The 16,582-nt window shown below is 43.9% G+C and overlaps 1 protein-coding gene across 2 annotated transcripts in view; it reads right to left on the bottom strand.

Moving 5' to 3' along the window:
- LOC133460765 (zinc finger protein OZF-like) overlaps positions 1-16,356 on the bottom strand; it is a 32,061-nt gene extending 15,705 nt beyond the window's left edge. For both annotated transcript variants that reach the window (XM_061741534.1, XM_061741532.1), the window contains exon 1: positions 16,161-16,356. In XM_061741534.1, coding sequence (XP_061597518.1) covers positions 16,161-16,274 — 114 coding nt within the window. In that variant the 5' untranslated portion in view covers positions 16,275-16,356. The remainder of the gene's footprint in view (positions 1-16,160) is intronic.
- Between the last annotated feature and the right edge of the window lie 226 nt (positions 16,357-16,582).

The raw sequence follows: 16,582 nt of genomic DNA, 5'->3' as shown, positions 1-16,582 counted from the left end.
GCCAGTCCAGTGACAATAAAGGCTTTCTGACTCTAATTCTCCTGGACGCCTCCCTAGGGAGGTGTTCCAGGCATGGAAGAGACCCGACAGCCCTTAATAGAGGGTCCCGGACTCCATACTCACTGAGCACCCCCCACAGAATGCAGGGGTGATAGTAAAAAAAAATCCTGAGCCTGAACTTTTTTTCCCTGGGAGGTAAGCGAGCCCCTAAGCCAAGATATATGCCCCGATCAACACAATTGTCATTTTTTGTCCTCTTAAAGTGTAAGTCTGGTGTAAATTAACCCATGGTCCTGTTGTTGAGGCTCACCACATGCAGCCCATAGAAAACAGAATGAGTAAATTGAACAACATAGGCCAGGGGTGTGATTCCCTGGGACAACATTTTGATAAATAGTTCATTAAATTGAATGGCCTATTTTACTGTCATGAGGAGGAAAGATTGTAGAAAAACATTAATGTCCACACTAGTATAAATACAGGTTTGCTTGGCCTCACAACATGATGCTGTTTACAATGAGGTGGCAACACTTATGATTCTAATGTAAGGCTGAACGATTTTTGAAAATAATCTAATTGCGATTTTTTTCCTCAATATTACGATTGCGATTTAATATGTGATTATTTTTTTTCAAGGTCCTGTTCTCATGTCTTTTTCAACTACACAAGCAATAAATCAGTCTGTTTCAAGTAGATTTTCACTTGAAATAAGCAGTGGCGATTTTGGTCGCTAAATTTTGGTGGGGCCATGCTGGAAAATCTTATGCAATCAGTATCAAGTGAGAGAAGGGACCACAGCACCTTTGACCACAAAATTGCAGCTGAATAATGCCATCATCACACAAACAGTGCCAATCTAACGACATATATTATAATATCAATAGCGCTACCAAATGGGCAGTGTTCAACAGCTCATATCAAATACTCAAGATCGAAACAGCAACGTGACAATAATAAGAACACAATGCACAAGCACGACCGTGCACGAGCATGGCGTGTACGGCGCACATACAATACACAGCAATTAATATACAAAGTCACCACACAGAGTTTACCACAGCCAAACAGCCATTTCAGCACCACAGACAGGTAAACAGCTCCATCAGCGTCGGGGAGCCCACGTGAGGTTGTGTCCCCCCCACACCTCCACACCCACACATGTATCGCCAGTTGCGCATTACACAAAGTCCACTATAATTCAAAGAATATAAGTACATGGTCAGTTCCACTATAAAAATCTGTTAGACTCACCGGAACTCACAAGGAAAGCAGTAGAGCGCCTTTTTTGACGAGCTCCCGGTTAACCAGAGTTTCCTTTTGAACCATTCCTTATTAAATGTCCTCGTTTTGTCTTTTCCGGCTTGACAAATGGTTAAATCATCCGGTCGATGTGGTCCCAAACGTTTTATTTCCAACTTCTGCTCAATTGATAAAGTGCTAAATCGCACACGCACCAAATAGTCAACTTCATTCATTTTGAAAGAATGAAACGTCACCTATCAATCAAAGTACGTAGCCGGCGTACGGGCGCGTCGCCGCGTAACCTACGCCGTAGGCCTGCGTTGGTGTAACGCAGAACCATAAATCAGCCTTTATTCTGGCGCGGTTTGAAAAAGACAAGCGAGTGATTATGTACATTCACTGAGTGAATATTAGGGAAGTAAAATATTTATTTCTCGCTAGAAATAGTTTTTTTTTTATTCAGTCCGCAAATGACGGCGAAAAGCATTCTGGGAAATTCTGGGAACAGCCAATCACAGAGTGAGCTGTTTGACCGCCGGCCGACGCCGATTCAACATGTCTGCTTCAGTTCAGAGCATGGTTCAGAGCAGCCAATGAGAGGCGCTCTGGGGCCCTGAGCTCGCGGCCCCACTGTCGAAGCTAATGTGTGCGCTGTACACGCGCACGCGCGCGCGCGCGCAGCAGTTCACCAGTTAACAACATTACAGGCAGAGGGGACAGCTCCGCTGTGCCCCACCGAGCGGAAACAGAGGAGGGGCTGGATCAGGCAGGGCGAACTATTTAGACACAGTTTGACAGTTACACTACAAAAAGTGTCAGCAGATGAAATTAAGTTGCATCAAATGAAAACTGCGGACATTTCATTGGAGACAAATTTATTATGAACTTGTGTTTAATTTTTTTTTTTTTTTTTTTTTTTTTTTTTTTTTTTAATATTTTTATCCCGGTTTTTTCCCCCATTTTTATCACCCAGTGCTCCTACCTCCTACAGTCCTGTGCATTGCCATCCTCTACCAACCCCGGGAGGGCCCTGCACTGAGCTCAGGTCTCCTCCTTAACCTGAGGAGTGAGCAGGCCGCATCTTTTCACCAGACAGGGTGGGGTTTCTCCGGCCGGACGTAGCGCGTGGAAGGATCACGTTATTCCGGCCGGATCCTCCCCACCCCATCTGGCGCCCCGGTTGGCCAGAGGGGGCATGTGTAGCCCAGGACTGTGTGCATGTTTTTGTGAGGGTAGCTCACACTAGCTACCCAGGGGAACACGGGGAGAACATGCAAACTCCACACAGAAAGATCCTTTCGCCAACTGAACTTATGTTTAATGACACATAATCTTCCCCTGCGCAGCAGCGCACTCTGGTGGGGCCGTGCCCCACCGGCCCCTAATGCAAAGACGCCACTGGAAATAAGTAGAAAAATCTGCCAGTGGAACAAGATTGTTTTGCTTGTAATAAGAAGATAAATCTTGTCCCAATGGCAGATTTTTCTACTTATTTCAAGTGAAAATCTACTTGAAACAGGTGAAAATGGTCAAACAAGTTATTTCTCTGGTGTTATTTTTCTGGTGATGACTCTAAATGTTGAAATAGCAGTAAAACCACATTAATTGATGAAATGACATATAAGGGATGGAAAGGAGGGATGGCAGTTTTACAGGGGGGATGATTTGGACCGTTTTTATTTCAGGGGGGGGATGATTTGGACCGTTTTTATTTCAGGGGGGGATGATTTGGACCGTTTTTATTTCAGGGGGGGATGAGGGTGCCATCACATCACCCCTCATCCCCCCTCAACTCGAGTAGCCTACTGCTCACACGGAACTCAGAACTTCTTCATAAATAACTCCCAGAGAGAAAAAAAAACACCAGCAAGCTAACAAACAAACCAATAAAGCTCTCAGAGTTAACAAAACGAACCAGCAGCGATGAACAACTCGCAGCTGTTTTAACCTCTCATCCTCATGAGCGGGCTGCAGGTGTGGTTTAAGGCTTATTTATGGTTCCGCGTTACACCAACGCAGGTCCTACGCCGTGGGTTACGCGAACTACGGCGCACCCTACGGCGAAAGCTCCGCGTCGATTTAACGCAGAACCATAAATCAGGCTTCACAGCCCGACTCACTGTGCGCCCGGTTCATACTCCTCGCCGCGCGCAGCTCTCGCCGACTCCGCGCTCATATATTTAATACATTTATAAAGCCCATATATTTATTAAGTCTCACTTGGCCGAGCCCTAACGCTGGGGCCATGGTAGATTTAGGTTACACGCGGACACGCCGCACTGTTGACTTTTCCCTGCCGGCTCTGCTCACTCGCTAAACAGTCCCCACACAGAGTCCAGCGGCGCTACGTTCCGCCGCGCGGCGCTCCCAACGTTGTGTGCGCTACTCACCGGTATTACGGTATATGAAAAATTCATATCATAAGAAAAATAAACGGCAAACCTGATTTTTTTTTTCTCGCAAACACCTCGGTATGCCGGAAATCCGGCGTGACGCCGGAGCGCTATCACCCCTGAGAATGGCACGAGGGACACGGTCAAATGCCTTCTCCAGATCCACAAAACACATGTAGACTGGTTGGGCAAATTCCCATGAACCCTCGAGCACCCTGCGGAGGGTATAGAGCTGGTTCAGTGTTCCACGACCGGGACGAAAACCGCATTGTTCCTCCTGAATCCGAGGTTCAACTATCGGCCGTAATCTCCTCTCCAGTACCCTGGCATAGACTTTCCCGGGGAGGCTGAGAAGTGTGATCCCCCTATAGTTGGAACACACTCTCCGGCCCCCCTTTTTAAACAGAGGGACCACCACCCCGGTTTGCCACTCCAGCGGTACTGTTCCCTTCCTCCATGCGATGTCGCAGAGGTGTGTCAACCAAGACAGCCCTACGACATCCAGAGACTTGAGGTACTCAGGGCGAATCTCATCCACCCTCGGTGCCACTGAGGAGCTTATGAACCACCTCAGTGACCTCGCCTTGGGTGATGGATGAGCTCGCCCCAGAGTCCCCACCCTCTTCTTCCTCAGTGGAAGGCATGTCAGTCGGGTTGAGGAGATCCTCAAAGTATTCCTTCCACCGTCCGACAATGGCCCCAGTCGAGGTCAACAGCTCCCCACCCACACCATAAACGGTGCCGGCAGAGTTCTGCTTCCCCCTTCTGAGGCGCCAAAACGGTCCGCTAGAATTTCCTCGAAGCCGACCGAAAGTCTTCCTTCATGGCCTCCCCGAACTCCTCCCAGACCCGGGTTTTTGCCTCCAGGACCGCCCGAGCCGCGGCTCGCTTGGCCTGCCGGTACCTATCTACTGCGTCAAGAGTCCCACAGGCCAACATAGCCCAGTAGGACTCCTTCTTCAGTCTGACGGCATCCTGTACTTCCGGTGTCCACCGCCGGGTTCTAGGATTGCTGCCACGACAGGCACCGGAGACCTTACGACCACAACTTTGAGTCACCGCGGTGACAATGGAGGCAGAGAACATGGTCCACTCGGACTCAATGTCCCCCGCCTCCCCCGGGATCCGAGAGAAGCTCTCCCGGAGGTGGGAGTTGAAGATGTCCCTGACAGAGGGCTCGGCCAGACGTTCCCAACAGACCCTCACAATCCGTTTGGGTCTGCCCGGTCTGTCCAACCTCTCCCTCCGCCAGCGCATCCAACTCACCACCAGGTGGTGATCAGTTGACAGCTCAGCCCCTCTCTTCACTCGAGTGTCCAAGACATACGGCCGAAGGTCAGATGAAACGACAACAAAGTCGATCATTGACCTCCGGCCTAGGGTGTCCTGGTGCCACGTGCACTGGTGGACACCCTTATGCTTGAACATGGTGTTCGTTATGGACAAACTGTGACTAGCACAGAAGTCCAACAACAAAACACCACTCGGGTTCAGATCGGGGAGGCCGTTCCTCCCAATCACGCCTCTCCAGGTATTCCTGTCATCGCCCACGTGAGCCTTGAAGTCCCCCAGTAGAACAATGGAGTCCCCAGTTGGAGCACTATCCAGTACCCCTCCCAGTAGAACCATGGAGTCCCCAGTTGGAGCACTATCTAGTACTCCTCCCAGTAGAACAATGGAGTCCCCCGTTGGAGCACTATCCAGTACCCCTCCCAGTAGAACAATGGAGTCCCCAGTTGGAGCACTATCCAGTACTCCTCCCAGGGACTCCAAGAAGGCCGGGTAGGGGAGAACGGGGTGATTTGAGCCTGTGGGGAAGTTGAGCCACCCCTTGTTTATGAACAACCATAGACAAATTTGGTCACGTGACCACGTGTGTTTGAAGAGTCATCCATTGTACTCACCCTATGATGGAGAGAGGCTGATCGAGTAAGTGGTAACCATATTTAAGTTCAAAAAACTTTTTTGCCGTTCTAAGTGAATTTTTCATGTTCAAGGAGTCGTGATTCTTGCGTCTGAACAATTAAAGCCAAGTTTGAACAAATCTCACATATGTGTTAGTGGATTAGGAAGTTATAATATGAGGCTATACTTTAAGCATGATGTTAGCTCTAAACTGCTGGATGATACAAGTTTGTTAAAATGGCAGGGGTGGGGTAATTTTAGCCAAAAGGCCTGGGGGATGTTGAGCCAGTCAGTGGCTCAACTTCACCCACTTATTATTATTATTAGGGCCCGAGCACCTTCAGTGCGAAGGCCCTATTGTATCTGTAGGAATTATTTGTATTTTTTTTATTATTATTTTTCTGACAAAAGGAGGGCCTTTTTGCCCCCCTAAACGTGCCCAAAAAGTCACCAAATTTTGCACCCAAGCCAGGCCTGGCGAAAAATTTGATATTTTATGGTTTGCATTAATGGGCGTGCAGGGCTCCAGAGTGCGACCTATTAGGTCGCATATGCGACCTAATTTATTAAGGTGCGAGTTAAAATTTAATGAGGTCGCTCCGGTGCTACTTGCAAGAGGACTAGTGGAAAAAAAAAAACATTTTATTTTTTTTTCACTCGGCTGTATTAGTGCATTAATGGAGTGGTTGATAATACAATCTTACTTTCTGGCTCATTTCTGCAAGTCCTATTTCTCCGCTCTCTCTGTCTGACTGCACCTGGTACGGTCTGCGCACGTTACGTGCACAGCAGTGCACGCGCGCGTACACGCAGCGCGCTCAAAAAGGTAAACAAAGCAGATGCAGTATGAAGCGGTCTATAGTCGATTATTTTAAGAAGAAAAATGTGCCGGAGGAAACAAACGAGGCTGGTGGAGGAGGAGAAGGAGGAGAAGAAGGGTTAGCAGAGGGAGCGACACGAATCATGGATTCTTCTTCTTCTGATGAAGAGAGCGACAGGTTGGCGAAACAGGCGGGGGAGAGTGGGGAGAAGAAAAAAAAAGTACAGCTTTCTGGCCAGTTCCCATGGTTAAGATACGAGGGACAGGTCCAGGCCCGGTTCTACGAGGGTGCATAAGCATTGCACCCTCAGTTTATGTGTTTGCTCAGTTGAAAAGACGAAAAGAAAACTGACAAATGCGCGCACGTTAAGCCTCATTTATGGTTCCGCGTTAAATCTACGGCGACGCGCACTGCACGCACCGTCCCCGCGTATCCTACGCCGTAAGAACTGCGTTGTTGCAACGCGGAACCATAAATCAGCCGGTGTACGTCACTCATGCGTCCAGCAGTTTCCTGCAGCAGCAAGACTCTCTGCTGCTCCGTTAACACAAAGTAACATGGATATTCAGAAGTGGTTCAAGCACAACCACGCCAGCAAGTTTACAGGACTGTCTCAGAAAATTAGAATATTGTGATAAAGTTCTTTATTTTCTGTAATGCAATTAAAAAAACAAAAATGTCATACATTCTGGATTTATTACAAATCAACGGAAATATTGCAAGCCTTTTATTATTTTAATATTGCTGATTATGGCTTACAGTTTAAGATTAAGATTCCCAGAATATTCTAAATTTGTGAGATAGGGTATTTGAGTTTTCTTAAACTGTAAGCCATGATCAGCAATATTAAAATAATAAAAGGCTTGCAATATTTCAGTTGATTTGTAATGAATCCAGAATGTATGACATTTTTGCATTACAGAAAATAAAGGACTTTATCACAATATTCTAATTTTCTGAGACATTCCTGTATATTTATGGTTATATTTATTTTTGTTGCTATGTTTTATTTTCTGTTGCTAGATTGTCTGATGGGTGAGGTAGGCCAGACTAAATGTAGCATTTTCTTGGTTCTGCAGCGATATTGCTGCAAAAATGCACTTTACCATAAAGTCACCTTAATTAGCCTAACATTAGTTAGTACATTAACATTACTAAGCATTTATATAAATTATATTATCCAACTTTTAATTTATTAACTAACTCATCACATTAATTAGCCTAACTGTAGGCTATATGTGTTTCCTATACATAATGATTGTTAATCTGTAAACAGTTAATTAATCCTTAATAATGTAACTAATGTTAGCAATGAAAAATATGGTGCTACCTAATTTGTTTTGGTGCTACTAAATGAAAAGCTAGGTGGCACCAGTGCTACCTGGGAAAAAGTTAGTCTGGAGCCCTGTGGGCGTGGCAAAATGGCTCAGCAGCGCCCCCTTGAAAACTTTGTGCCTCAACCCCCACGATACGGTTTGACGTACATGCACGAAAATCAGTACACACCTGTATCATGACGCAACTTAAAGAAAAGTCTCTTGTAGTCATGCCCGAAACCGAACAGGATGTCGGCCATTTTGAATTGGTCGTGTCATTTTGGCGAAATTTATGCCATTTCTTCGGCAGTTAATACGGCCCGAACCGTAACGAGCCCCCAAGTGTGTTATACATCAAAATGTGCGTCTCCATCCTCCGACACCACGCATTACTTTTCTCTTTCAAAAGTGTTACCGTGGCGACGCTAGACGCCAAAAAGCGCGCCACCCTTCATCTGATTGGTCCATATTTGATAGTTCCCCAAAAGTCACCAAATTTTGCATGCAAGACAGACTTGGCGATAAATTTGATATTTCATGGTTTGCATTAATGGGCGTGGCCTAACGGCTCAACAGCGCCCCCTAGAATACTTTTCTCTGCCATAACTTTTGAATGGTTTGACATAGGAAGTTGTGGGTGGTGTCATGGGACTCTGTAATGAGTCCTCAAGCTTCGTTGGCCTTAATTAGCCCCGCCCCTTCTTCTGATTGGTTGTCCCGATTTTCTGCTATAACTTTTTAATGGTTTGACATAGGAAGTCGTGGGTGGTGTCATGGGACTCTGTAATGAGTTCTTAAGCTTCGTTGGCCTTAATTAGCCCCGCCCCTTCTTCTGATTGGTTGTCCCTTTTTTCTGCTATAACTTTTGAATGGTTTGACATAGGAAGTCGTGGGTGGTGTCGTTTCTGATATGCTTATGGGGGGCGGTGGCCGTGAGTGCGAGGGCCCGTTCATCGCTGCTTGCAGCTTTAATTATTATTATTATTATTATTAAAGTATTATGTTACTGTAATATGTACATTGCATTCTTACATTTTATCACCGAAATGATGTGACATTTTGAATTTTAGACCAGAAACCATCATGCCACGCCACTATAAACGGAAGACAGACAGGGCTTCAACTCCTCTTTTGACAGATTTGGACAGAGCAGTGGCAGAGGTACAGAATTGGAAGTCCATTCGTCAGGTGGCAAGGGACATGAAGATCGAGAGGATGACTTTAAAGCAGGGGTAGCCAACCTTCTTAAAACTGAGAGCTACTTCAAGGGCACTGAGTAATGCAAAGGGCTACCACTTTGATAAAACACTGCTGAAATAAGAAAGTTACACAGTTTACCTTTAATTTAACATTATTATTAAAGAAGACACTAATCGTTAATGATTCATAAAAAATAATTATTCAGAATGATTAAACAAGGTAGGAAACAGATACATTTCAACATGCAATATTTCATTTCTTATATACCTTTCCAAAAGTTTCATTTTCAAATGATCACTTCCACAACAATTTGCAGGAAATCTTTTTCAATTTTCACAAGCCACTAACAGTTTTTATCAAATCATGAACTCTGAAGCATGTTTGTACAAATGATCAGTCATGTAAGATTTAACAAAAATGGACTCCTTTTAAAATAAATCTTGTGATATTTTACTGAAAAGTCTCTCCACGTTGTGCCGCTTAAGCCTGATTTATGGTTCCGCGTAAAATGGACGCACAGCTTACGGCGTAGATACGCGGCGCTGCGTCCCCTACGCCGTAGGTTCTGCGTTGGTGTAACGCGGAACGTGAAATCAGCCTTTAGCCGTTGCATCGCAAATGAGAGACACACAGTTTTCTTTCACGTTAGTAAAAAAGAACTCTCCCTTCCATTCACTGTGAAAATGATACGTTTTCTTCCTTTGTGGTCGCTGCGGGCCAACCCGGTGCCCATGGGCTTAACATCTAAAACATGCTGGATAGGGGCTCTCAAGGACCAGGATTCGGCACCCCTGATATATATCAACTTTTAACCTTTTATAGGACGTGATTGGTTCATGAGTTTTAGGATGCACCACCATCTGTCATGCCGCACTCCTGAAGCAACCTCTCTCGGAAGAGCCACTGCCTTTAATAGGCACAATGTGGGGGAGTTCTTCGATAACCTCACTTTTTACCTGCAATAGACAAGGCCTACCACATAAACTGACTAAATCTGCAACCTCAAACTGCTTCAAGCTTCTTTGATTAACAGCACTAATTTTGAATGTTATTTCAGGTACAGTTTCCCTCCACACATGATCTATAACATGGATGAAACTGGTGTTAAAACAGTGCAGACACCGAAGCAGATTGTAACAGAAATGGGGAAGAAGCCAGTGGGTTCTGTAACATCTGCTGAAAGAGGGGAGCTTGTCACTGTGGCCTGTGCAGTAAATGCCACTGGAAATGCAGCCCCACCCATGTTCATCTTTCCCCGTGTCCGTTTCAAGGACCACTTCATTAGGGGATCACCAGCAGGATCCATAGGTGAGGCAACATAATCTGGATGGATGAATGAAGAAGCCTTTGTCATCTTTCTGGAGCACTTCATACATCACACAAACTGCTCTATTGATCACCCAGTTCTGCTGATTCTTGATAGTCATGAATCTCACATTTCACTGAAGGCTGTGAAAACTGCAAAGGAAAATGGTGTTGTCATGCTCACTCTGCCACCTCACCCCTCCCATCGCTTGCAACCCTTAGACAAAACAGTCTATGGACCACTGAAGACCTACTACAATAGAGCCATGGATGGTTGGATGCGTACAAACCCTGGTAAAACCGCAACAATGTATGACATTCCAGGACTTGTGAAGGAAGCATCCATTTCAGCAATGACACCAAGGAACATCATCTCAGGATTTAAAACAACAGGCATATTCCGTTTTAGCAGGGATACCTTTCCAGATGAAGATTATGCCCCATCCATGGTCACAGACAGGCCAAATCCCGAGGAGCCAGCAAACAGAGCTGACCTGCCTGTAAAATCAACTCATGCCATGAGTCCTGATTGCTCAGCAGTTCCAGACCTAGAGATGCCACCTGCTACTTTATCTGAACCATTGAACAGAATCATCAGTCCTGAACACTCATCCACAAGTGATGCTACTGGTTCTCCTGCCCATTTGGGGTATGTGTCCCCAGAAGACATACTTCCCTTCCCTAAAGGCACACCAACTAAACCTAGAATAAAAAGGAAGAAAGTGAAAACTAAAATCTTGACCGACACTCCAGAAACCCTGGAGCTGGAGAAGGCACACAATGACAGAGCAAATAAAAAGACTGAAAAGCAGAAGAAAAAGACTCTGAAAGGGTCGAAACAAATCAGAACCAAGAAAAAAACTGTTTTCTACAGTCGCTCAGATGATGATAGTGACAAGAATCTGTCTGCTGGTGACTTCGTCATTGTGAACTTTGCAGGTAAAAAAAATAATCCTATAATTACATTGGAATGGTGGAGAACGTTGAGGGCACTGACATCAGTGCAAAGTTTCTGAGGCGAAGTTGTGATGGTTCTGTGAATGAAAAGCCCAACTTCACATTCAAAGAGAATGATGAAGGACTCATCCCTAGAGGTGTTGTGCTCATGAAACTCCAAAAACCGCAAAAATTTGGGGGAACAGCCAGAAGGGAGAAGACGTTCGTATTCCCATGCAGCATTGACAAGTGGAATGTTGAGTCGTAGCCTTGAAGTTCATTTTTTTCTTCATTGTTAACAATAAAACATTTAAGGAGTCATTTGGTGTTGAATTTGTCTTGCTTTGATATGGCATTAAATGAGGTGAAAATGTTAAGTTTTACTTCAACATAATCAGTGGCACAATTTACCCCCCTGTGGCTCAACTTATCCTCTCCCTAGGCTCAACTTACCCCTCACCGGGGGCAAGTTGAGCCAAGAGACCACTTTTTTTTGAAAAGTCATATTTTGAAAACAGTTAATTTTAGATCAAGGGTGATTATTCCCATGGATGCACCACATCCTGAAATATATGTACATATTTTAGTTGGAGACATTACTGGCATGCCCTCACTTTAAAGATGCCTTAAGTAAAAACTGGCTCAATTCACCCCGCTCTCCCCTATATGGAGAAAATAATGATTATTAACGGTTTGGGTTCATATGAAATCCCTATCAAAGAGTGGAGCTCCGATGAGGATTTACTGCCGCAGTTCTGCACAACCGTCGTCTTCGGCTACCTTGTTTAGGAGTGTTTGGCAGCTGCTTTGGTAAATGTTTGACTCGCCATGTGTTTCAATAAATTAGTATAATAGTACAACATACAGTACATGTTTTGTATTACTTTTATTTCTCTTTTCTTTTTTTTTGACTGCTATATCATGCTGAAGAGGCTCCGAGGCGTGAGCAATATTTTTGTTTTCCTCGTGAGATTATTTTTTTCCTCTGCAGCTACAAATAGAGTTAATATCTTTTCCTCAACAAACTGGTTTTATCTGCAGATTGGGGTTAATCGCAGCGCAGAATAACCCACAACACAGTAACGGGTTACCATGGTTACAGAATAACCACAACACAGCAACGGGTTACCATGGTTACAGAATAACCACAACACAGCAACGGGTTACCATGGTTACAGAATAACCACAAAACAGTAACGGGTTACCATGGTTACAGAATAACCACAACACAGCAACGGGTTACCATGGTTACAGAATAACCACAACACAGCAACGGTTACCATGGTTACAGAATAACCACAACACAGCAACGGGTTACCATGGTTACAGAATAACCACAACACAGCAACGGTTACCATGGTTACAGAATAACCACAACACAGCAACGGTTACCATGGTTACAGAATAACCCACAACACAGCAACGGGTTACCATGGTTACCATGGTTACAGAATAACCCACAACACAGTAACGGGTTACCATGGTTACAGAATAACCACAACACAGTAACGGGTTACCATGGTTACAGAATAACCCACAACACAGTAACGGGTTACCATGGTTACCATGGTTACCATGGTTACAGAATAACCCACAACACAGTAACGGGTTACCATGGTTACAGAATAACCACAACACAGTAACGGGTTACCATGGTTACAGAATAACCACAACACAGCAACGGTTACCATGGTTACAGAATAACCCACAACACAGCAACGGGTTACCATGGTTACCATGGTTACAGAATAACCCACAACACAGTAACGGGTTACCATGGTTACAGAATAACCACAACACAGTAACGGGTTACCATGGTTACAGAATAACCCACAACACAGTAACGGGTTACCATGGTTACCATGGTTACCATGGTTACAGAATAACCCACAACACAGTAACGGGTTACCATGGTTACAGAATAACCACAACACAGTAACAGGTTACCATGGTTACAGAATAACCACAACACAGCAACGGGTTACCATGGTTACAGAATAACCCACAACACAGTAACAGGTTACCATGGTTACCATGGTTACAGAATAACCACAACATAGTAATGGGTTACCATGGTTACAGAATAACCACAACACAGCAACGGGTTACCATGGTTACAGAATAACCCACGAAACAGTAACGGTTTACCACGGTTACCATGGTTACAGAATAACCACAACACAGCAACGGTTACCATGGTTACAGAATAACCACAACACTGCAACGGTTACCATGGTTACAGAATAACCACAACACAGTAACGGTTACCATGGTTACAGAATAACCCACAACACAGTAACAGGTTACCATGGTTACAGAATAACCCACAACACAGTAACGGGTTACCATGGTTACCATGGTTACAGAATAACCCACAACACAGCAACGGTTACCATGGTTACCATGGTTACAGAATAACCCACAACACAGCAACGGTTACCATGGTTACCATGGTTACAGAATAACCACAACACAGCAACGGGTTACCATGGTTACAGAATAACCACAACACAGTAACGGGTTACCATGGTTACAGAACACCCCACAACACAGTAACAGATTACCATGGTTACAGAATAACCCACAACAAAGCAACGGTTACCATGGTTACAGAATAACCACAACACAGCAACGGTTACCATGGTTACAGAATAACCCACAACACAGCAACGGTTACCATGGTTACAGAATAACCCACAACACAGCAATGGTTACCATGGTTACAGAATAACCCTCAACACAGCAACGGGTTACCATGGTTACAGAATAACCCACAACACAGTAACGGTTACCATGGTTACAGAATAACCACAACACAGCAACGGTTACCATGGTTACAGAATAACCCACAACACAGTAACGGGTTACCATGGTTACCATGGTTACAGAATAACCACAACACAGCAACGGGTTACCATGGTTACAGAATAACCACAACACAGCAACGGGTTACCATGGTTACAGAATAACCCACGAAACAGTAACGGTTTACCATGGTTACCATGGTTACAGAATAACCACAACACAGCAACGGTTACCATGGTTACAGAATAACCACAACACAGTAACGGTTACCATGGTTACAGAATAACCACAATGCAGTAACGGGTTACCATGGTTACAGAATAACCCACGAAACAGTAACGGTTTACCATGGTTACCACGGTTACAGAATAACCACAACACAGCAACGGTTACCATGGTTACAGAATAACCACAACACAGCAACGGTTACCATGGTTACAGAATAACCACAACACAGTAACGGTTACCATGGTTACAGAATAACCCACAACACAGCAACGGGTTACCATGGTTACAGAATAACCCACAACACAGCAACGGGTTACCATGGTTACAGAATAACCCACAACACAGCAACGGGTTACCATGGTTACAGAATAACCCACAACACAGTAACGGTTACCATGGTTACAGAATAACCACAACACAGCAACGGTTACCATGGTTACAGAATAACCACAACACAGCAACGGTTACCATGGTTACAGAATAACCACAACACAGCAACGGTTACCATGGTTACAGAATAACCCACAACACAGCAACGGGTTACCATGGTTACAGAATAACCCACAACACAGTAACGGTTACCATGGTTACAGAATAACCACAACACAGTTACAGGTTACCATGGTTACAGAATAACCCACAACACAGCAACGGGTTACCATGGTTACCATGGTTACAGAATAACCAAAACACAGCAACGGTTACCATGGTTACAGAATAACCCACAACACAGTAACGGGTTACCATGGTTACCATGGTTACAGAATAACCAAAACACAGCAACGGTTACCATGGTTACAGAATAACCCACAACACAGCAACGGGTTACCATGGTTACAGAATAACCACAACACAGCAACGGTTACCATGGTTACAAAATAACCACAACACAGTAACGGGTTACCATGGTTACAGAATAACCCACAACACAGCAACGGGTTACCATGGTTACCATGGTGTTTTAACTTTAGATTATGTGTTTTAACTGTAGATTAACTGTGTTTTGCTATTTAGTCATGCTGTCTTTGTATGTTTGTATAGATATACGTATTATATTTATATCATAGTTATATTATATTTATGATAGAGCTTACATTTGGTATTAAACAGGTTATTTTTGTAAAAATTATATATATTTATTTATTTATACAAATTAGTGTAGAGTATAAAGCGTAAATACAGGCATATAATTTATGTTTAGTTGTGGAAAGGGGGTGGGATTAAATAAGTTTATACTTCCTCCCACTCCTTTTCCAACATGTAACTCTTATCTTTTTTCTTGTTTTTTTTATATATATACATGTTCGAAATAAATAAAAACGAACGAACGAAGATTGTGTGTTTTAACTTTAGATTATGTGTTTTAACTTTAGATTGTGTGTTTTAACTTTAGATTATGCGTTTTAACTTTAGATTATGTGTTTTAACTTTAGATTGTGTGTTTTAACTTCAGATTGTGTGTTTCAACATCACAATAAAACACTAACGGCTGAATTAAAAAATTAAAAAAAAAAAAGAAAAAAAAAGTGCAATACCATTCTCTGCAACGTGCATAAATAACATCCGTAAATACCCATCTGTTTTTCTTTTTGTATACTAGTATTTTCTTATTTATTACTATTTTTATTCTCCTTCTTCTTATTATTATTATTGTATATACTGTTTATAGTGTTTTTTATTTTTTATTATTATTATTATTGTGTGATATTGTGTGATATTGATGCCTCTTGTGTTTTGCACTATCCCCTTTGCTGCTGTAATCTGGAAATTTCCCCTCTGGGGGACTATTAAAGGATTTCTTATTCTTATGTTTCTGCGTTAAATCGACGGCGTAGGTTGTGCGTCGCCGCGTACGCTACGGCGTAGGCTCTGCGTTGGTGTGACGCGGAACCATACATCAGCCTTAACTGATGGTCCGTGTTTCCTCCACATTCACACATTCAGACGGAAACACGTTTAAAACACGTTTCTGACCTGCAGAACCTGCAGAACCTGGACCTGAAACTGACCTGCAGACCAGAGGAAGATCCCGCTCTGGTCCTGATGCTGGACTCCTGGACCTGGACCTGGTCCTGGTGCTGGTCCTGGTCCTGGTCCTGGTCTTTCTCCTTCTCCGTTTGCATTCCTCCAAAATGTTCCAATCTTCAATGTAACGGGAGTTTCTCTAGTCTGAACCAGAGCAGTGGATAAAACAGAGGCGACGCTTCCATAGGACTCCGTTGGAAATCATGGCGGCAGCACTTCCGGGTTATGGAGCCTTTATTTAAAAAACTTTATTAGCAAATGTTGCTCTACAAACCATAGACATATAAACTAGGACGCCCCGTGGAGCTGCTGCGATACATAGATATAAATATAGAAAGATATAGATATAAAGACCACCATGTATCGTTAAAAGCTGCTGTTTGACCCGCTCAGGTTTGATATTCCG

This window comes from Cololabis saira, chromosome 15 (assembly GCF_033807715.1).
Source record: "Cololabis saira isolate AMF1-May2022 chromosome 15, fColSai1.1, whole genome shotgun sequence".
Classification (NCBI taxonomy): Eukaryota; Metazoa; Chordata; class Actinopteri; order Beloniformes; family Belonidae; genus Cololabis; species Cololabis saira.
Note: the sequence above shows the minus strand (reverse complement) of the source record. Positions and strands in the feature narration are given on the sequence as shown.